Source organism: Nuphar pumila, chromosome 11 (genome assembly GCF_984573655.1).
Source record: "Nuphar pumila chromosome 11, dmNupPumi1.hap1.1, whole genome shotgun sequence".
Classification (NCBI taxonomy): Eukaryota; Viridiplantae; Streptophyta; class Magnoliopsida; order Nymphaeales; family Nymphaeaceae; genus Nuphar; species Nuphar pumila.
In genome coordinates this window covers 89,207,286-89,230,402 of record NC_143259.1, presented here as the reverse complement: position 1 = coordinate 89,230,402, position 23,117 = coordinate 89,207,286, and the positions used below count along the sequence as shown (strand labels likewise).

General features: G+C 39.6%; 1 protein-coding gene across 1 annotated transcript; it reads left to right on the top strand.

The window, feature by feature from the left end:
* The first annotated feature begins 5,514 nt into the window (after positions 1 to 5,514).
* On the top strand, positions 5,515 to 9,152 carry LOC149822471 (putative glucuronoxylan glucuronosyltransferase IRX7). The gene is made up of 4 exons (XM_089981555.1): positions 5,515 to 6,338; positions 6,427 to 6,791; positions 6,956 to 7,203; positions 7,810 to 9,152. The coding sequence occupies exons 1-4, from the start codon at positions 5,927 to 5,929 to the stop codon at positions 8,264 to 8,266; spliced, it is 1,482 nt and encodes a 493-aa protein (XP_089837681.1). The 5' UTR covers positions 5,515 to 5,926; the 3' UTR covers positions 8,267 to 9,152.
* Positions 9,153 to 23,117: the final 13,965 nt, after the last annotated feature.

The window sequence follows — 23,117 nt, the reverse complement described above, 5'->3', positions numbered from 1 at the left end:
TATTAGAGATAGAATGCTAGAGGATCTTTACAGCAATAGCAATTGCCTGAGAAGGTGGCAGGCTATATTAGTATTACCACAATAGAATCAATGGACGATAATAAGTACAAGATACCTGACTAGTTGTAAGTTAAATTTTTTGAAATACAATATAACCTGATAGTATAAGATTGCAATATTTTTGATAAATGAATGAATCAATGAAACTGATTTGAGATATGTCAAAACAAGATGAAATCGATTTATATAATAGAGCATTATTTGCATATGATACATGAGAGATTATTAGCATTGATGAGCATGATTAACTCGTATGATTTGTGATATTGAGCGAGTAATTTGAGTTGACCTTTGTGTTGACTACCATTGTGTGTACCACATTTTGGCCTAGACCCAAGTACTGGTGTAATACTTAGTTATTTGTATTTGTGAGCATGTGGAACATAATGTGATTATGGTTCATACCTATGGAGTATTGGAGCTTTGGTTGTGAGAGCTAGTATCGAGAGAATATAATGTGTAATCGTTGTATGACATATGTTTTGTGACGGTAGTTGTGTCTTGACCAAGATATTGGTACCATGATGGTATAATACCTGAAACGCTAGCTCGGTTACCTTAACCACGAGAATATGATACAATGATGCATGTTATACTATAATTGTAAACTTGTGTTAATTGATTAGCACCATCAAATAAAATGAACCTTTGTGGGTTTATCTTTCCCTGAATTGAGATGAGTTGTAATCACCTTTATGGCCTGAGTTAGAAATCTATATTGAGACTTTCTAGAGTTAATAGAATTAGAGTGGCACACTGATTTTCTTTGAAATTTGGGCGCCATTACTTTTATAGTGAGAAATTTGAGGTCTTCTTTAATAATAAGAGCTTCAAATATAATTTTTCTTAAAGAAATTGAGAATTTGAGACAAGGAAAATGGTTGGAGATTATTGAAAGATTATAATTTTTCCATTACGTATCACCCAGAAAAAATAAATGTAACTGCAAATGTCTTAAATAAAATCGCTTTTGCTTCCTAGTTAATCGATAAGAGTTAGAAATTATTAGAGGATTTCATTACCTAAGAACCAGAAATAGAGATGCAAAAAGAATACCCCCATATATTCGACTAAGTGTATATAGAAATTTCAAAGACAATTTTTTTTAGCGAGGTAGAATATAATATTTGAAATTCTTCAATAGATTCATATATTATGAAATTCAATTCATTTTGAAACATAGACCGGAATATAGACAAGATCCAAAGTCCATAGGCTTGATTCAAATAACTTTTGGATCCGAATTCTTTACTAGATCTGGACACTGATTCGAACTCGTATCCAAAAATTTAATGGATCCAGATATTATCCAAATAGTTATTTTTTAGTGGATCAGGATCCATATTTCAGAGATATATTCGTAAATATTTATATTGTTAGAGGGCAAAATAGTAATTTTATAATTAGGGATATATTAAGGAAAATAATGAAATTATTAAGGGTAAAATGATAATTTACCACCTCAATGGCATATTCAAGTAAATTCTCAAACCATAAAAAGGTAAAAAGATAATTTTCATAACCTAAGTCACAACTTGGTTATGTGAAATCAGATCAAAGCTATTTTAGTAAATATTAAATAGGATTAATAGAATTAATAAATAAAATAAAAAGAAATAATAATATAATAATCAAAACCATTAAATTTGATGATTTTGGCCAATGGCTTTTGGAATAGGGCCCACCTGAGGAGGGTGATTCAGTCCCCTCTTCTCTCTCTATGGCGATACATGACCAAGGAGAGGTGAGTCACAACCCTCCCATCTCCCTTACTGAGACACCCAAGAGGGTGTGGGTCCCACCTCAGGGCTATAAATAGTCTCACCTGCCCTCCTTTTCTCTCACTTCAAATTCGACCTCTTTCTAATTCCTCTCTCTCCTTGATCCTCTTTATCTCTCTAAAATTCAGTCCCTCTCTCTAGAATTCTAACTTACACTCCGACAAATCTTTGGTCTGCTCCGTTAGAAGTCCCCATGCCACTTACCACTACAACATGACGGTCTCAGTTTGTTTGGAGGGAGCCTCGTCCAAACAAACCCAACTTTTTGGAGCTTTGCCAACAAAAGTGTTGTCCAATTCAAAACCCAATAAGCAAGTCTGAACTCTCATATGACTTAGCCATATACACGCACGTCCCTTATGTAGGTTAATTCTTGAAGTGTATTTAAGATGCTTCACACGATGCAACCACAACACTGGAGGCCTCAAATGGCCAACCCTCTGATGATGTAGAGACCCTACTGCCATGCACCCCTTAGAGTGCACTTCTATGTGCACACGCCTCGGTCAAGGCATATTTATATGGACACCATAGCACCAGAGGCCTTAACAGGCTACCATCTTTTGTTACATAATCCCTCATCACTGCATATTTTTCTTAACACCCTCACCTTCATTAAGGTATTTTCATGATTCACTCAAGGCACAGGAGGTCTTTCCGGCCACCCTCCTTTGCCAGCCAATCTATTAATCTAAAGGTGCCATCCAAGCACCTTTCATAGTTCACTTTAGCACCGGTGGCATTTTTGGCTTCCCCTCTTTTTCCAGCGAGCCTCTCTACATATTGTACATGTGCATACACACATCTGCATCTGTGCACAACCTCGCATGCGATAGACCAACAAAACGCACCTAATTGTATGTCCTCTTGTTTAATTTATGATACACCATTAAACATTCAAAATTCTTGCTCATTATTAGAGTTTTTTATAATGTATAGCAGAAGTACTGAAAAAACAATCACTGCATCCAAAAGTACTATAGAAGCACTACAAAAGCGTTGTTCAAATCTTTGCCCTCGTAACGTATTTGTTATTTCACCCTACTTTGATCCTCAATCATATTTTATCACCTTATATAAGATCGAGATAAGTGATTATACCAAAAGCTCGTAATTTAAAATGTTTAATATATTTTGAGGGCATGCATAATTTTATCAAAAATCCTAAGTATTAATTTATGTTAGCATACTAAAAATGATTGTTTACATATTCAGATCCATGTTTATATATTCTGAATAATGTTCGCATGATCAAATTTTTGTTTACTTACATTGATTTATGCTAGCATGCTTAAATTCTTGTTGTAAGGATTATTGTTTAGTAACGAAACTAGGGGTTACCAAAACCATGCAAGCTTGGAATTATTATGTTTGAATTTTAGTTTATATAATAAAATATTTATATAGATTCTGGCCAACGTTCGAGTAACCTCTGTTGCCATTAAGGTATTTTAGATGTGTATACAACATGAAAATTCATTTTTATTAAATATAGCAATACTTGTGCAGACATGGGTATTTCAAACCCATGAAGTGCAAAAAGCGCACCAGACGTTAAAAGGTTCGTGCTTACACACATACTTAAAGTATTATGTGCCCTCACAGGTAAAAGCTCTTAATTAAGAGCATTTACTGAATGAGTTGGATGCATATGACTATAATAAATAATATCCAGAAAAAACATTTGGGTTATTAAACTTTGTTTTGCCAACAGTTTTATAGGAGCAAAAGCATCTCGAGAAGCCTTCAGTCACTTAGATTCAGAGGCCAAAACTATTAACAAATAGACATGAACTACTGTAGTTAGTCTTAGATGCATCATAGAATGATTTAGCCTTAGCGAGGATTATTCCTAGTTATTGACTGCTTGATTTGGATTGGGTCCAGTCAGGCATTCGGGTAAAATATATTAAAATAATATATCCTCATAATGCTTAGTCTGGGTGCGATAGTAGTCTCCTACGTACCAAGGTAAACAGTAAATATCGAAAGAAATGCCTTCTTCAAATAAATTGATATAAAAATATGTCTTGTTAATTTTACATTTAATTATGATCTTTTTTGCATAATTATTTTCTAAAGCATGCATTTTTTTATTAAATATTTCATTAAATAACTTGTTATTAAATTATATTTTTATATTTAAATTACTTGAAATTGGTAATTAACTGACCTTGTTTTATAAAATATATAGTCAAAGGTACTGGTTATTTTAAATAGCGAGGAACGTTGGACAAGCGCCACATTTTATTTTAAATCTTAAATATGTACATGTTTTGTAAAAGACTTTATGTATACAACTTTGGTTGTATACACTGGATGTATACACTGTTAACCACGGATGCAACCATGAGGTTTTCTTGAGGTTTATAATTCAAGTACAAAGCTCTTTGCTATTTATTTATAAAAAAAAAAAATAATTTTCATGCATTTTTAAGAGATTAAAAATTTCATAGCGTTATAATAAGTCTTTGAGCTCTTCAGACAAACATGAAAAGTGAGAGGCAAACTAACTCTCTCTCTCTCTCTACAAAGACATCTCATCATAAAAATTGCCCAATTCGATACATGTGTTTTATAAAAAAAAGCCTATGATAAACACATCTTTCAGCTCAAATCAAGGACAAAATCACCTCAAACTTTAATTTTTTAAGAGCTCTGTTCGCGTGACCTAACCTTTTGGTAGCCGGATGATCCGTTATAAAGTGATCCCATGGTGTTATATTGGAATGAATTTATCAATTGAAAAGTTGGACTCTAAAAAGTCAAATAATCGAGTTTTATGCTCAGACCAATATTTACTGTGTTAGTCTGTACGCACCCCCGCAAAAAAGGTGAGAAATTAAGACCGTTCAATTTTGGAGGTCTGAGTAGGCCTTGGGATCTTCATAGAAACACGACCATCGACACCTGCACACCACGTCAAATCCCAGACTGCAAAAGCCTCCCCTTACACGCAACTTTATTAAAAGAAGAAATGTTCATTTTATCGAAACAGCACCTCCTCATGACAACCCAAAAGCAAGGTTTTAAAGAGGAAAGAATTAAAGAAACGAAAACAGGTCTAAAGCTTTGCACTCCAGGACTTGTTCCCCTTTTAACTCGGTCGCCGGGGCGTTCCGCAGGTCCCGTGCGCTTCTGCGGGCCTCACTATAGCCACACAAACAGGGCAACCTCTTTCCTCAAAGAAAGAGGCCCTCGTTTCAACTCAAGGAACCCTCAAAGAAAGAGGCAAAGGGGGACCCCGTAAGAGCCAAACAACGACCCTTTCAACGTTTGCTACTTGCAAGGCCTCCTAAGCCAACTTCTTATTCTTTCTGGGCATTGATTATTTTAGAGAATGGAGATAACCTAATGACCTTGAGAACAAGAAAAAGAGGAGATGAGTCAGCAGTCGGTATAACATGTGAGTTTCATAGCAGCAGTATCTACCAGCTTGTTTCTCCATCTATGAAGGGTCCCAACAAGGCTTTGGTAAAAAACTAAAAACTCAAGGGAGGGTTAATGATTCAAAGGTGGACATGACATTATCCCCATCGCTATCACGTAATGTGGCGCGTTACCTTCTTGTCCCGTGCGCACCTTCCCCCTGCGGTACTTCGCTGCCAATCTGCACGCCACCGCAATATTTCAACTTTTTCTTTAATTATTTCCCTCGTCAAATGAAAGATCTAATAGAGAGAGAGAGAGAGGAACAGATGGGTTTTTATTTAATTCCTGATGCCATGTTTCTTTGTCCCACTGGCCACATGTGAGCTGGCAGCTTTGGGTTTAGATACAGAGAGAGAGTGGGGAAGAAGGTTCAAACAGATCATCAACTCTGTACCAAAGCACCACCATCATCGGTTTTCTCCATCAGACCATCACCCTTCTTCCTTTCACCAACCTCCCAACTAACCAACCAACCAACCAACCCACCAAGAGGCAAAGACCCTCCACCCGAAAGAAGAAGAAAAGTAGACTTGAGGAAAGAGACTCCGGTTTCACCCACCAACTTCTTCCAAAAATCTTCTTCCCCACTCCATTCCCTCCTGAATGGTACATCCCAACCAGAGGAAGGAAAAACGGAAAAAACACGACCAAAGATGGTGATAAATAACAGCGAGGCGGAGAAGCCGACGAAGAGGAAGAGGAGGCGAGATTGGTCCTTCTTCCCCTTCGACGTTTTGGGCATAAGGGGAACGATGAAGAACAGCGGAACCTCTAGCGTCACCAGCCATAGGCACGGGCGAAGCGAGAAGGGTCGCCCTGTGTACAGATACATCAGGGGCTTCCTCTGGTTCTTCCTCTTCCTCTACCTCTTCACGTGTGGTCCCGATCTCCTCTGGCTGCTCGCCTCCTCTTTTTCCGGCAGCGAAAGCACCACTGCCGATGCCCACGCCTCTCTTCACAACGTCCACAGCACGCTCTCGCCCTTCACCCTCTTCTCGCGCGCGCTGGTCGAAGCGAGCAACTCCACCGTCATGCTCCAGCCTGAAGAGCACCTTCTCTCCGCAGGTTGGTCGGTTTGACGTTTCCTTCTGTACCAAAGTTGGTGTTATGTTGGTGGGGTTTAAAACGATTATCTCTGTGTGTGATTCTGCAGGCAGTCTCGTGGACGATTTGAAGGTGTACGTTTACGATCTGCCGTCGAGGTTCAACGCAGACTGGCTCTCGAACAAGCGGTGCAGCACTCACCTCTTCGCTGCGGAGGTCGCCGTTCACAAGGCGTTTCTGGGGAGCTCTTTCAGGACGATGGACCCCAAGGAAGCCCATTTCTTCTTCGTCCCCATCTACGCCTCCTGCAATTTCAGCACTGTCAACGGCTTTCCGGCAATCGGCCACGCCCGGCCGCTCTTCGCCTCGGCCGTGTCGCTCATCTCGTCCGATTTCCCCTTCTGGAACCGCAGCAACGGCTCCGATCACGTCTTCGTCGCTACGCACGACTATGGTGCATGCTTCCATACGATGGTAGGTCTTGGTTTTGTTCGTATATGTTAGCGTGCCCCACCTTCTCTCTCGTTATTTGGCTTGAGGAAAAGGATGAGACTTGTTATAGATGAGGAAGGAAGGAAATATACGTGTATGTATAGTGTGGTTGAGTGACTGAAAAAATTAAAAAAAAAAAAGTGCAGGAGGATGTGGCGAAGGCCGATGGAATTCCGGAGTTCCTGAAGAGGTCGATCATATTGCAGACGTTTGGAGTGAAGGGGCCGCATCCGTGCCAAGACACGGCTCTCAGCGTGCAGATCCCGCCGTACGTGTCGCCGGAGGCGGTCGGGAAGGCCCTGGCGGAGAGGAAGGGCAAGAGGAACATATGGGTTTTCTTCAGGGGCAAGATGGAGATTCACCCCAAGAACATCAGCGGCCGAGTCTACAGCAGGTCAGTCTTAGTATCAAAACTTCTAATAATGCTCTCAAGCGCTTTGAAGAACACTGATCCAGTAATCATAACCTACCACGTGTCCTTCATTTAGATAACGAGCTTTGAGAAAAAAAATGCTCTTTTCAACCTACGGGTTTTGCTATTTCCAAGATTTTACTTGGTTAGGAGAAGGGTGATTTTCAAGTATGAACTACTGTTTATTTGGTTGAGAATCAATTTTTGGGAAAACTTGTGATATTTCAAAGCTTCTTCCTGGACGAGATCGAAAAGGTTGGTTTTAATTGTGAATCATATTTTATTCAGTTAATAAAACTATTTGAAAAAAAAGGTGATTTTTTTCAATTGTAAATCACTGTTTATTCAGTTAATAAACTATTTGAAAGCTTCTTGAACAAAAGGGAAAAGGGTGATTTTTTCAATTGTAAATCACTGTTTATTCAGTTAATAAACTATTTGAAAGCTTCTTGAACAAAAGGGGAAGGCGTTTTTAATTCTGAGTTATGAACGCGATACTGGATCCTCGTCCTCAGTGCATCTAATCTTTAATAATCGTAGATATATCTGGTCTCATGGGTTTTGTGTATTTTGGAACGAATTTATCAGGGGCGTTCGGACGGCGATCTGGAGGAAGTACAGCGGGAGGAGAAGGTTCTACGTGAAGAGGGAGAAGGCGGGGGGCTACCTCTCGGAGATCTCGAGGTCGGTCTTCTGCCTGTGCCCGTTGGGGTGGGCCCCGTGGAGCCCGAGGATCGTCGAGTCGGTGGCGCTCGGCTGCGTTCCGGTCATCATAGCCGACGACATCCGGCTGCCCTTCCCGGAGGCCGTTCCGTGGGCGGACATCAGCCTGAGCGTGGCGGAGAGGGACATCGGGAGGCTGGGCCGCATCCTCTCCCACGTCGCCGCCACAAACCTCAGCGCCATCCAGCGCAACCTGTGGCGCGAATCCAACCGGCGGGCGCTGCTCTTCCACCTCCCCCTCCGCCGTGGCGACGCCACGTGGCAGGTCTTGCGAGCCCTGGCCCACCATAGAACGAGAAGCACGCTGCCCTCGTCATCTTAAAAATGACTCGTCACCAATCAGCTCTTGCCAAGAAGCGGGGCGGCTGGTACTTTAAAGTCCCCCGATTAGATGAAGTGTAATTTACAAAAAACCGCCAATGTTATCATATATTTACAGAAGGCGACGTAAAATTTTGCAATTAACCGCTTACAAAAATTCACTTTTTAGTCCTGATTTCATCCCGTTGACTTTGGTGTTTGCAAGGCAGAAAGACTGAAAACGCCCTGGTCGTTCACTCAAGCAGGTTGAACTTTAAACCGAATTGATTAAAAGACCAATTTGTTATTTTATATAACACAAGCAGTGGGAAGCAGCTATTTTGTAAATAGGTGATAACTTGGCGGGTTTTTTGGAAAAGAAAAAGGGTAAAAAGCAGTAAAGGACGTGTGGATGGTCTGGTGGAAGAATGGGCTGGCAAAATATGTTATATGGTGGGGCGAAAGAGCAAAGGTGGGAGACAGCTGGCGGTAATTGATAATTCCTGACACAAGCGTCACGTGACGGGCAGCATCTTGCCTCGTTGGCAGCGTCAGACGTCGCACGTCGATCCCATTCGCTGTTTGTTTTCATGCCCACTTTTCAAATCGTCGTTTTCCATTTCTGATAAACTTGGGGGGATGGGAAACCCGAGCTGTCACGTCTACGGATGGATCAAAGGGGAAGGGTGAGCTAAGTGATGATCAGTCCGCTGTGTCATTTAATATTCTACCCGAACCTCACCGTCCACCCACTGTCCCACCTTCTTTTTAAATAAAAAAATGTCCAACAACAGTTTTGAGTGATCTGTCAGTCAGTTTGAGTTTTGTATCGTGTTTGAATAAGTTATTTCTTTGTATCAGAAGATTCAGAACAGATAGATCCTGGTCATCATCACCTTCTTCTCTCAGTCATGCTCACCTGCTTCAAAATTCTAAACCCTTCTGTTTATTTCTTGTGCCACCAATAAAAAGTTGAGTTTGATGGTTGTCAGCATCTTGATCGGACACGTTTTAATGCTAAAAGCAGGAACGGCTAAAACATGTCTGAAGGCAATCCTCGGTTCACATCCGTGTTGATTAGGATGAGAGCTCTTAAGGGGTCGTTTGTTTCATTCCCACCAACAAGAAAAGACTACATGAGAAAGCCCTTCTCATGATGGAAATGGTAAAGCCATCTCATGTGAGAAAATGCATATCTAAATCCATTCAGAGGGTAGTGTAACGTGAAAATAAACTCATGGGGTCGTTTGTTTCATTCCCACCAACAAGAAAAGACTACATGAGAAAGCCCCTCCCCATGATGGACATGGGAAAAACATCTCATGTGAAAAAATGCATATCTAAGTCCATTCAGAGGGTAGTGTAACGTGAAAATAAACTTATGATGCCTGTGAGCTTCACTAGAACTGGGGTTGGCATGTTTGTTTCGCCTACATATATGTAAATGAAGGGTATCATATGAAAACCCCCATATTCATGTGTAAATTCGGTGAACCCTAAAACTCTGCTTTGGAGAGGAGTGAGTGTTGGATGGGGAAAGCCAATTTGAAGAAAGGTGGATTGTGGGAGTACCTGATACTCCCCTTACATGTAGGAAACTCATTTATTGACAGACCGATTTTTGAAACCGGAAATCTTGTGATTCTGAAACTTGTGGGAAGCTTTCAGAAATGTATTGCAAATTCATTTCTTAGCAAGTGAGAAACCTGTTTCACATCCTATGGCAAACCTGATTACTATATATGGGAAACTTGTTTCCCTTATTTGAGAAGCATGTTTTTGAACATTTCTTAAGTTTTTCTTAAATACAAAAATATTTTTTATGTGGAAATTTTGAGATATGTGCTATCCAAAGTTTTAATTGCTTATTTTAGTTGTAATCAATGTAAATTTATATTTTATAAAAAAATCTATTAATTCTTATTATTTATCATAATACTAATAAAAATGTGAAGTTTATCTAAACTTATATTGTCAACATTTGCACTTTCGTTCCATACAAAGCCATACACAATATCTATCACTTTTCCTATCTGTTTTTCCAATATGTTTCTCGTTTCCATTTCCCTTGGCAACCTTGTTATATAAACTATGAAAGAAAAAGGGCGCTTGAAAGGGTTGGAGATTTAAGAGAGCTTGTGGGGAAAGGGAGATGAGATGATTTGGTTAGGTTTGAATGACAAAGAGGGCGGTGAACTTGGCTCAAGTGTACATTACAATGCAGGCTGGTAAAGTTGAGCGAGCCGAGCTTGATGTGTTCAAGCTCATTCTTGTGCCGAGCCGAGTTCGAGCTTATAATGAGACCAGAAATAAGACTATTAAAAAATATATGTAAAATATATTTTTTGATAAAATGAAACAGACGTTTATAATCAACATTGTCGACCGTTGGTGTTTTCCCTAATCGTTTGGATGTTTTGGAAAATTCTCCAAAGCCTGATCATAAATCCAAAGTTTCTAATAAACGTTGTCCTTTTAATGAAGTTTCGTTGATTGAAAAGGTTTTCTGAACCTTTTACACAATTCCAAAAAGCGACCTTGCAGAAAAAGAAAATTCCTTAAAACCAAGGACCCCACGCACAAACTTTATAAAAATTAGTTGTGGTGGTTCATTCATTGGCCTTTTATTTGTCCTGCGGCCAATCATGATCTCATCTTGTGCATGTGTTGGTGAGTGGGAATTCCCCAATATTTCGATTAATAAAGTTGGGTGGGTCATGACCTAATCCATGAGGGTCCTTGTCAATGCCACTTTATGTAGGCCACTTGTAGGGGTGTCAATAGGTAGTGTTTGGTTTGGATTAAGGTGAAACCGGACTTGGCCTCGATTTTTGGGTATCAGGTTCGAACTCGGGTTCAATCACCATAAGAAAAACCATACTCGGACCTGATAAAAACTACGTGAACACGACCCAGGCCATACCTGGTAAAACAGTATTTTTTATCATTTTTATATTGAAAATTTGTGAGTCTTAATGGGAACTCGGGTTGGGCTCCTGTCTGGTATAAAATTTCACAAACTATACCTAGGTTCATGTATTAATTGGACCCTCAAGTCTGGACCTAGGTCTTAATCGGGTCTTCTTATTTATCACCATAACCGGACCCTATATAGTTTGGTATGGGCAGGATACGGGTAAACCCGACCAGTTGACACCCCTACTTGTGTGGTGCACTTTGCCACCCTAAGACTTGCCTGGGCAAGACACGTGGAAAATATGTACAAAAGAAAAGGGCTTCTCTTTGGCCTTACTTGGTGTCCTTATGTTGGGCAACCCACCTTCTCCCTTTGCTGTCTTGTTGTTGTTGTTGGTCGGGTCAAGCCCTAATGGAGCTGACCCTGTTCTGCAGGGCCATGTAGGCCTTCACACACACACACATGTATGCTTTCTGTCAGCTACCCTATTTTTTAGGCTCTGTTTGGAAGCTGAGAATCTGGAGGGAGTTTATGGATTTGGAAAAGTGGAAGCCATTAATTATTGGGCATGACAGTCAGCACCTTTAGAAGGTGTTCGTTACCAATTCCGGTTTTGGGTGCAAATGCAAGGGAGATGCCCCAACCTTTCTCATTTTCACATTATCTTGCCCACAAGGGCTCTGCTCATCTAGTAGGTGCGACTTGTAGATGTCACCATGTTGGATACATGACGTAGATTTGACTAGAAAGTTAAAAAAAAAAATGGAAAGAGGACACAATAACACACATTTTTTTTGAATTTTTAATCAATAAAAACTATTTTTTTGATATTTTAATGTTAAAATATATTTTTTATTAAAACAAAACTTTAAAACATTAAAAATAATAAAACAATATTAAAATATGAATTGTCCGTGTCCATCTCGCGTCACCAGGGACACTTCACCAAGCATGCAGAAAGAAGTGTGAAGCCCACTCATTTAAATGGTTGGAGGAACAAATGCTGTCAAAGTCGGTTCACACCACTCCCCATGTTTGGAAGAGAGAAAAACTCTCAGCGGAAAAGAAAGTTTTGCCTAAGAGAGTTTTTTTATATGAGAAGTTTTCAAAAGAAAGTTTTTTGCTTGTTTGTGTAGCATGAGAAAACAGAGTGAGAAAATGTGAAAAAAAAATGAGAGAGGGTAGGAGGAGGGTGGTGGTGAGATGGTGGGTGGTGTTGAGGACTGTAAAAATAAATTTTCTCTTAGTAGGAAACATTCCTCCACCCCCCTTCCCCCTTGAAAGAATGTTTCCTATAAAAAAAGAGTACTTTAAAAAAAATCTCAGCAAAAAAGTCTCATTTGGAAGGGTAGAAAAATTTATATGGGTTTTTCCATTTTGCATCACTTTTCCTACATCTTTCTTGCTTCCAAACATGTGCCCTAAGGGAGCAATTTTGATGAATGTAAGAAATATCCTTTAGGGTGTGTTTGATGCTCGGATGCCCCGAACTTCACTTGGGGAAACTTCCCCCGGGGAAAAAGTCGCAAGAGAAACCTCGCAACTTGAAAGATGTGGGTGAAACCTCCCCTCAAAACAGCAGAAGAGCAGGTGGAAGTTTCCCCGTGTTTGATGGGGGAGTGTGGCCCCCACTTAAAAGGGGAGAAGTTCCTCCAGCAAAACTTTCCTCCCTGTTTTCAAACACGCCCTTAAAGTTATTCTCCCAAACAAGTAGTTTGATCAAATTAAAACCCAAATCCTCGATTACATTCCAGCTATCAACTCTCAAATAGAGCCTTAATGTGACAAGATGTGGTGATAAAAACGGAAAAATATTTGGTACTAACGAAGCCATGAACCTAATGAGTGGGGATAAAAAAAAATTCTCTATTTGTTTCCCATTTTTTGTAGATCATACCCTATACAAGCGATCCACGTGACTTGTTTAGTAGAAAATAGGTTGTGAACCACATATATTTGATGGGCTTAGCTTTGTTAGCCCCATAATTTTCTAATGTTTACATTTTAATGTGACTATGATTTGAATGTAAGAATGTGATCTACATAGCGTTGTTAGTTTAAAGCATTTTATCAGATTACTACAATGAAATGCAATAATCAGTAACTTGCAATATATCATAACTTTTCCAAAGTAAACAAAAATAATTAGATCTTCTTATTAAACAACTTATTGTAAGTGATTATATTGACATTATATATGTATCAAATGCAAATGCACGTCTATTAGCTTTGTCAATGTTGTTAATTAATATTCCAAATTGGGAGATCTATAGAAAGAAGGGTATCTGCATATATATATATATATATATATATATATATATATATATATATATATATATATATATATATATATATATATGGCATGGTGACCACATACCGCATGCAAATCAAGGTTGGATTAAATTAAATTTGTATAGCATGTGGGTTTCTGCTACTATGTCTTGGCGAATGGGTTTTACAATAAGAGATTATGAAGGTCAAAATATTTATTTAGGATGGTTACGTAGCTATGAAGGATTGCAACATAAAGAATGGTATGTTTGGTGGGACTTTGGAGTTGATGCAGTTACAAAGTAAAGTTGTTATTGAATCCTCTCGAAAAGATATTGTCATTCTTACAAGGTGAATGTGCATTTGATTAGTAAGAAACGAAAAATAGCCCGAGTTTTCACATTAAGGATATATACTCTTGAAATGATATCCGAAGATACGTGAGAGAGAGAGAGAGAGTTCAATTTAGCTCATTGTTTATATCCTTTCATCAATCTAATTTGAAATTCATTTCAAATCCAAATTAATCATTTTAACTTCAAATAATAGTTTAACATTAAATTTGCTTTTATTTTTCATGAAAATATAAAAAATTTGCGGGTTTTATATCTTTTCATCCTTAAAAAAATTTCCTCCACAAAATTTAACTGAAGTTACCGAATAAATTCTCGATATATATTTGCAGAGTCCCAACCAAATCCAGTATTTGTTCTAATATGTGTGAATACTTGATGCACGTGCCTTAGTCATGACCCCCCCCCCCCACACACACACACACAAATAGGTGGGACCGAAAGTGGTTAGCACTAGCAGGTAAGGGAAGTTTGAAAGTGGAAAACTGATAGGGAAAAGGTGAATAGAAAAGAAAAGGTAGATGAGAACTCTTTTTAATAAGAGATTTTTTTCATTTCCAAACACGACCCAAAGGACAAGGGAAGAGTTTGATTTTTTTTAGATGAACATCTTATTCAGTCACCACTAGAATGATGATTCTCCAACAAAATTGGTCGCCAATAGGGTTAGTTGGCTCTGTCTAAAAACCTGCCCAACCAAAAACTGCCACGCGTGGAACTTGTCCCATGAAGTTTCCCTCAAAATTAGCATAGATGAGAGGAAGAAATTGGCAAAATCACGTTAAGATCTGCGTTGATGACCAACAGGGGCTCTGCTTGTCTGGCAGAAGCAGTTAGTACACAGTCCTTGTGTTGGGACGTTGCAAGTTCCAACCCCAAATGGTATGGTTGTATAACTGGTAGTGGTCTGCTTAACCCCAGCTTTCTCTGTCGAAAAAAAAGATCTACGTTGATGTTAACTGTCTTGGGAAAAGGACCGTACCTTGCGACATATGATGCTGTGCATCCTATGTTGATCTTAGCCATCCAACTGAATGGATGGATGGCTAGCATCCTTAGTACGGAGGGGTAAGAATGTGGACCAAGCATAAGATTTGTCATAATGTTTATGTCTGTGTGTGCATGCACATGTACTCGTGATCTACTTTTAAAATTTGATAGAAATCATGTCATGTATCCGAATCACGTATACATAAGTGTGTGCCTTTGTGACATAGCCTATCAGATATACATATAACACACAGCATATCCCTACTGTATCCATGTTATGTAGGGCACAAACTGCAATGCCCTGTGATTTTTGGAATTTCACAGCTTCCTACGATTGCAAATCTCAATCACAACACTTTCTTTAAGTTTTAGCAAATCATGAGAAAATGCAATTCTCATTTGAAAATGCTTCTCACTAGAATCCTGTGAAAGTTGGTGAAATAACCAAGTGACCAACAATCACAGCTTTTGGATTCTCAACTGTGATTGTGCATCCCACCTGTACCTATAGATACAAGAAAGTATATTAACTGATAAGTAACGAAAAAGGATTAATATTTGCACAACTCAACTACTACTTGGATACATCGGCAAGAATAACCATGTTCTTGTCCTACAAATGTCTAAAATCTCTTAACAGTTTGAGTAAAAAGTTGCATATCAAAGTAACAGGATTTGCAGCTGTTTTGACTATTGAAAATAAAAACAGAATTTTGGTAAAAACATGCATCCATTATCACCAAAAGTTTACAAGAAACCAAGACCATTTAAACAATATCGATGCACCATTTTGGGTATCAAAACGATTTTCATATCTCATCTATGAAATTGACAAGCAAAATATGATAGCAAAACAAAAGGCTTTAACTCACGCACCTCTACACAGCTCCCCACACCCAACCACCCAAAAAAAAATGAAAATCCTCCTACAGAAGGGTAGAAAAGCAAATCCAAATAATGCAAATCGTTATACTCATCAGACAATAAATAAAAAGGCTGAAAAATATTCAAACACTTATTCCAATCCTGCAATTTTGCACCTTAGCTTTAAATTCATCTCCTCCTGTAAAGAAAAAGAAAAGAAACCTTTAGGAAATCCCAATGGATTGCTGAAAGCAACACAAGCCAAGATCAAGGAACTTTCGATAAGACCAAAGTCACAAAAGAACTCCAGACGTGTTAAAGTAGCCCCAAAAAGGTTTTCTAACCCCTTATATTCTTGCAATACATTCGGACTGGTTTATCAAAACACCATAAATACCTGTAGATTCCAACAAATACAGCAGTACACACATGTGCATGCAGCATTAGGAATCTCTTGTTGGATTAACCACCACGATTGATGTGGTGGTTATCCACGATGTGGATACATCCCCACATCAGGGATGATCCATCCGATAAATGAGCATATGATAAGGGGGAACGGTTACGCAAACCGTTCCCACCGTATGCTTTATATAGACAAGGTATCATGAGCGACCCTGTGTGTGCGGAAGAGGAATACAGGGTCTACTCACCGGCTGCCTGAGGAAGCCTGCGCTTGTGGTGGCTGCAGCCCGGCTGAGCAGAAAATCTCTAACGACCTCCTTTTTCCAGTGACCACCGCAGCTCAGCAATGGCAGCATCAGGTACGCAACCCTCTCCTGTGCGATTAAACTGTTTTAAATAACAATGTTTTTGGTTTTTCCCTGTCACAGGGAAGGCGTTGCCGGAATCCTACCCAATAATGGGTTATGGGCCCAAACCACCCCTCTGCTGCGAGGGTTCGATGGTGTTTTTGGGTTTTTTCCGGCAACTGTCGCCATTGGGCGACAGTGTTTTCCAGTGACTGTCACCATGAAGCGACATAGGTTTTCCGGAAGAGAGGCATCGCCGTGGGGCGACCTTGCAAGCTGTCGACAGCAGGTCATCGTGGGGCGACATGATGTCGCCGACAGCCGGTGACTGTCGCCATTGGGTGACAAAACAAAAAAAAATAGGTTTACCTCAAATTTTGGGGGGTTTTAATCGGACTGGGTGCGTCGGCTGCCTGTGGCCTCCTTCTTCTCCATCTGGGTGTTGCAAAGTCGATTTCGCTTCCGTCCGCGACTATCGAGTCGTCGAAGCTCGGCAGCCGGCATCACTGGTTGGTTTTTTCCCCACCGTCGAAAGAAAGTGACCGTCGGGTCACTGACGGTGGAGGAACTCCACTGGTTACCTTACGAATTGCCAGCAATCGTGGGATTGTCGGACCGCCGTGGCCGACAACAGTCTTTCCCCTCTGCGACTAGAGAAGAAAAACGCAAATAGGGTTTGAAAAACCCTATTCCGCGTATAAACTTTCTTTTTTAAACTGTTTCGGGTCCGGTTCATTTTCTGAACCGGACCCGCCCACCCGAATCTGATCCATAAAGTTGATTCGGATCGGATTCGGGATTCGGGTGGGGACCCGCTCTGGTCTGACCCGGATCCGGTAAGTACTGGGTCCGACCCGGATGCAGTTGTTACCGGGTCCGACCCGAATTCGGTTCCAACCGGGTCCGACCCAGATTCAAATATTATCGGGTCCGACCCAGATTCGGTTTCAGTCGGGTCAGACCAGGATCCAGTAGGGTCCAGGCACTATTTGGTCTGAACCGGATCAGGGACTGATTCGGCCCCCTTTCGGGACTGGTTCGGAGCCGTTTTTGACTGGTTCCTTCAAGTTTCTCACCTGTTTCGAGATGCTAAGACCATGTTTTCTCAAATATAAGAAAATACAAGAATTTTGGCATATGGTTATAGGGTTTTTATGAACTTTTGTCCATACTTGACATGGTTCATAAGATTCAGAACCGGTTTGGACCCTTGGATGACCGGTTCGGGGCTGTTTCAGACCGGTGCAGAGTGCTTTCAAACTGGTTCCTGCTTAAAGACCCAAGGTTTTATCGATTTAAGTTTGTCTTGGGTTATTGCTCATGCATTTATTTGTAATTATGCATGTATAAATGTGTATATAATATTGGCATCAAGGATAGTTAGATAACTTAGTGTATTCATGTCACCAAAGTGATTGAATACACGTATGTTGTCAAAATGTTGTACTATCATATGGTTTTAGCCAATATTACTGGTGTACTTATATTCATGAAACAATAAACGACCTAAAGGTAGTTTTTATCGTGTTTGAAATTTAAGTAGGGTAAAATAAGGTAAATGTGTTCAGATAGATCACACATGTGTATCTAAAGGTACCTTGTGTTGATGGTCTAACTTCACAAGAACCTTAGTTATACCGAATATGGTCGGTAGGAGAAGTGGTTTCGTGTGTCGGAACTCTTACCAAAGTAGGACTTCAATGACCCCCTTCACTCGCCAAGAAATAAGCATATCAAGGGTCTTTATTCTTTTGCTTTTTCCATTAAAGTTTAGTCTCGTATGATTGCTTCTTGATATGTGTCTTTTTGTCATGCAGTTTCTAGTTCTGTGATTTTAGATGGCTCTAGCTCTATACCTTTTCTTGATGGATCTAATTTTAGTGATTGAAAAAAAATAGTTCTTTTTATATTAGGGTATATGGATTTAGATCTAGCCCTAAGGATAGATGAACCCGCTGCCCTCACTGATCAGAGCACTGCTGATCAAAAGATTGCTTTTGAGAAGTGGGAGCGCTCGAATAGGCTTAGCTTGTTGCTTTTGCAATCTAAAGTAGCTAAGAATATTCGTAGTGTTATCCCACAATGCATAACAGTGAGGGAATTTCTGAGTGTCATTGAGGCACAATTTGTGAGTTCAAACAAGGCCAGAGCCAGTACCTTGATGTCAAAACTCATATCTATGAAATATATTGGAGGGGGAAACATTCGCTAACACATTTTGGAGATGAGAAACATAGCGTCTCAGTTAAATGACATGAAGCTCACCATCTCTGATTCTTTTCTAGTGCATTTAGTTCTAACCTCCTTACCTTTGGAATACGAACCTTTCAAAATCTCTTACAATACACATAATGATGAATGGGCATTCAATGAACTTATGTCTAAGTGTGTTGAAGAAGAAGAGAGGTTGAAAGAGAAGAAGGTGCAGAGTGCACATATGGCTTCTCATACATCCAAGGTAGGACCAAGGAAGAATACATTTAAGAGAAATGCTAGGAAGAAGCCAACTGAAAATAAGTCATCCTAAGACAAGTAATCCAACTCTGTTCCCATAAAGTGCTTCTTTTAGAAGAAGAAGGGATACATAAAGGCAGATTGCATAAAGTATAAGAAGTGGTTGGAAAAGAGAGGTAATTTGTCATTTGTTTCTCATGAATGTAATTTATTACAAATTCCTGAAAATAGCTGGTGGATTGATTCTGGTGCTACTGTTCATATTTCCAACTGTCTACAGTTGTTTCTAAGCAGAAGGGAACCCACAATGCATGAGAAAAGCATCTATTCAGGAAATAAGATGCATTCACATGTGAAGGGTGTTGGAACCTGCAGGATTACTCTGGATACAGGCGTAGTTTTAGATCTTCATGATGTCTTTTATATTCCATCATATAGTAGAAACTTAATTTCAATTTCAAAATTGGATAAATTTGGATATTGTTTTAAGTTTGAAAATTCCAAATTGTTGATATTCAGAAATTCAATTGAAATTGGTTCTGCATTAGTTTATGATGGTTTATATAGATTGAATGTAAAGGTCCAAACTCAGGAGTCTCTGACTTCTGAATACGCATTGGTTGAAAATAAACGTAGTTTGATAAATGATAAATCTTACATGCTTTGGCATCGAAGGTTGGGTCATATCTCTAAAAAGAGAATAATAAGATTCGTAAATGAAGGGATCTTGAAATCTCTAGATTTTACTGACAATGACCCATGTGTTGATTGTATAAAGGCTAAGCATACAAACACATAAAGAGGGTGTCAAACGCAGTCGTGAGATATTAGAGATAGTCCATACGGATATATGTAGACCATTTTTCCCTTGTTACACAGGCCAAAAACATTTTGTCAGCTTTATTGATGACTATTCTCGGTATATGTATCTTTACTTGATCTTTGAACAATCTGATGTTTTTCATATGTTTAAGGAATTTAAGAAAGAAGTAGAGAAATAAACTGATAAGGTTATTAAGATAGTCAGGTCTGATAGAGGTGGTGAATATTATGGTAGATTTACTAAGATGCGGCAAAGGGAAGGATCATTAGCCCGATTTCTCAAAGATGAAGGCATTGTGCCTCAATATATCATGCCTGATAGTGCTTATCAGAATGGTGTAGCTGAAAAGAAAAATCGTACGCTTAAAGAAATGGTCAGAGCTATGTTGAATTATTCAACGCTTCCCATAAAGTTGTGGGGTGAAGCCTTAAAGACTGTTGTGCATATTTTGAATAAGGTTCCTACGAAATCTGTGCCTAAAACTCCTTACGAGCTGTGGACAGGTAGAAAACCATCACTGTCTTATATGCATATATGGGGATGTCCTGCAGAGGCTAAACTGTATAACCCTCACATTAAAGCCTTTGATCAAAGAACAACCAGTGGATATTTCATTGGTTATCCAGAAAGATCAAAAGAGTACAGGTTTTATTGCCTATCTCACTCACCACAGATTGTTGAAATGGATAAGGCAAAATTCCTAGAAGATGGTTCAGTAGGATTGAGTGCACTTCAAAGCCTTGGTTTTGAGGAAGTATAAGATCCAGTTTCATCACCTGTTAAGGAAAACATCGAAAAAAATACCACATTGTTATTCCTAATGATGGTGTGGTTGATCATTCGATTGTTAATGCACAAATTCAAAGTAAACCTATTGTGGACAATGCGAAAGAGCACGAACAGGATGATCAGGTTCAATTTGAGTCTGATGAACGACCTGTTTGGAGATCCACAAGGATTAAAAGATCTGCCATACATCCTGATTATGTGGTGTACCTTCAGGAGCCTAGTGATTTCATAGATATAGATGATGACCTGTTGACTTTTATGGAAGCTGTTGAAAGCAAACAATCTTCGCACTGGATAGAAGCCATGAAAGAAGAGTTAGACTCTATGGCTAAAAATCAAGTGTGGGATCTTGTCGCGTTACCTAAAGGAGTAAAGCCCGCAGGGTGTAAATGGGTCTTTAAGACCAAGAAAGACTCTAAAAGTAACATAGAGAGACATAAAGCAAGATTGTTTGCTAAAAGATTCACCCAGATGAAGGGCATTGACTATAACGAGACATTTTCTCCTGTCTCAACTAAGGAGTCAATGAGGATAATTTTGGCCCTCATAGCTCAATCAGATGGATGTGAAAACAACGTTCCTCAACGGAGATCTGAATAAAGAGGTATACATGGAACAACCTCTTGGTTTCTCTGAAAATGATCGTTTGGTTTGCAAACTTAACAAATCAATATATGAACTTAAACAGGCCTCCCGACAGTGGTATATTAAATTTTTCCAAGTCATTGTGACTTTCGGGTTTACAGAAAACATTATTGATCAATGTATATACCTTAAGGAAAGTGAGAGTAAGTTCATTATATTGATGTTGTATGTGGATGACATTTTACTTGCAACCAACGATATAAAGTTGCTTTTAGAGACAAAACAGTTTCTTGCATCACATTTTGATATGAAATACATGGGTGAGGCTGCGTATGTCCTTGGCATTGAAATCCGTTGAGACAAAGCAAAAGGTTTTCTAGGCCTCTCCCAGAGATCCTATATAGATAAGGTGTTAAAGTGATATGGGATAAAGAATTGTTCTCCTAGTTCTACACCCATATTAAAAGGTGACAAGCTGAGCCTAAAGAATTGTCCACAGAATGATATTGACAAAGCACAGATGAGTATTTATCCATATGCATCAGTTGTTGGCAGCTTGCAGTACGCGCAGACATGTTCTCGACCAGATATTTCTTTTGCAGTAGGGGTGCTTGGCAGATTTTAGTCTAACCCAGGTTTACCCCATTGGAAGGCTGCGAAGAAAGTCTTGCGGTACTTGCAAGGGACAAAAGACTATATGTTAACGTATCATAAAGTTGATCACATCGAGGTCATTGGCTACTCAGATGTGGATTTAGGAGGATGCCTTGATAGTAGAAAGTCTACTACTGGGTATGTTTTCTTATTTGCTGGGGGCACAATCTCTTGAAGGAGTGGGAAGCAGACGACCACTGCTGCCCACACTATGGAAGCAGACGACCACTGCTGCCCATACTATGGAAGCAGAATTCATAGCATTGTACGAGACTACTTCGCAGGCTATATGGTTAAAGAACTTCATTTCACAGTTAAAGGTGGTCGATTCCATTGGGAAGCCACTGAAGGTCTACTGTGATAATGAAGTTGCGGTGTCCTTTTCGAACAACAACAAAAGTACTATGTCATATAAGCATATGGAATTGAAGTTTTTTGTTGTTAAAGAAAGGATGGAGAATCATTTAGTGCATATTGTCAATATTTGTACTAAAGAGATGATCGTTGATCCTCTTACTAAAAGGCTAGCACCGGGATTATATTCCGAACATGTAATGAGGATGGGATTGTTAAACTCTTTTTGACATATGCATATAAATAAAGTGATCACTTTCAGTTCTTGATTCTCATTATGTTTGTTGTTAATCTCATAAGGATTAGAGATTCAACTAATGCTCTATAGAATAGATTATAAAGGTCATTCTATTCAAGTTATTCTCATAAGGTTTTCTGGGTAAAAGATTTATCGTTGGATCAAGTGGGAGAATGTTGGATTAACCACCATGATTGACGTGGTGGTTATCCACGATGTGGATACATCCCCACATCAGGGATGATCCATCCGATAAATGAGCATATGATAAGGGGGAACGGTTATGCAAACCGTTCCCACCGTATGCTTTATATAGACAGGGTATCATGAGCGACCCTGTGTGTGCGGAAGAGGAATACAAGGTCTACTCACCGGCTGCCTGAGGAAGCCTGCGCTTGTGGTGGCTGCAGCCCGACTGAGCAGAGAATATATGGCAACCTCCCTTTTCCGGTGACCACCGCAACTCAGCAATGGTGGCATCAGGTACGCAACCCTCTCCTGTGCGATTAAACTGTTTTAAATAACAATGTTTTTTGTTTTTCCCTGTCACAGAGAAGGCATTGTCGGAATCCCACCCAACATCTCTATCCACCAGATGCACAATACTTATAGAGATATGCCATCATACTTTGAATTTCTTGCGATAGAAGCAGGGGGGGAGCCAGAAATCTAAACTAGGGTGGGCACAAATTCTAAAGCTAGAAAATGACATGAACAACTTTCCATTTGGCTCAGCTCGACTTAGAAATTGAGCATAGCGAGCCAAGCTATTAGCTAGCTCATTTACGTAAATGAGCCAAGCACAAACATGGCAAGCTCAATTGGCTTG

What these genes read in the sequence shown, in the direction of transcription:
- LOC149822471 (XM_089981555.1), top strand. Translation starts at nt 5,927, where the DNA reads ATGGTGATAAATAACAGCGAGGCGGAGAAGCCGACGAAGAGGAAGAGG. An exon ending in GTGCATGCTTCCATACGATG is followed by an intron (nt 6,792 to 6,955) that starts GTAGGTCTTGGT and finishes AAAAAAGTGCAG; the next exon opens with GAGGATGTGGCGAAGGCCGA. An exon ending in AGCGGCCGAGTCTACAGCAG is followed by an intron (nt 7,204 to 7,809) that starts GTCAGTCTTAGT and finishes CGAATTTATCAG; the next exon opens with GGGCGTTCGGACGGCGATCT.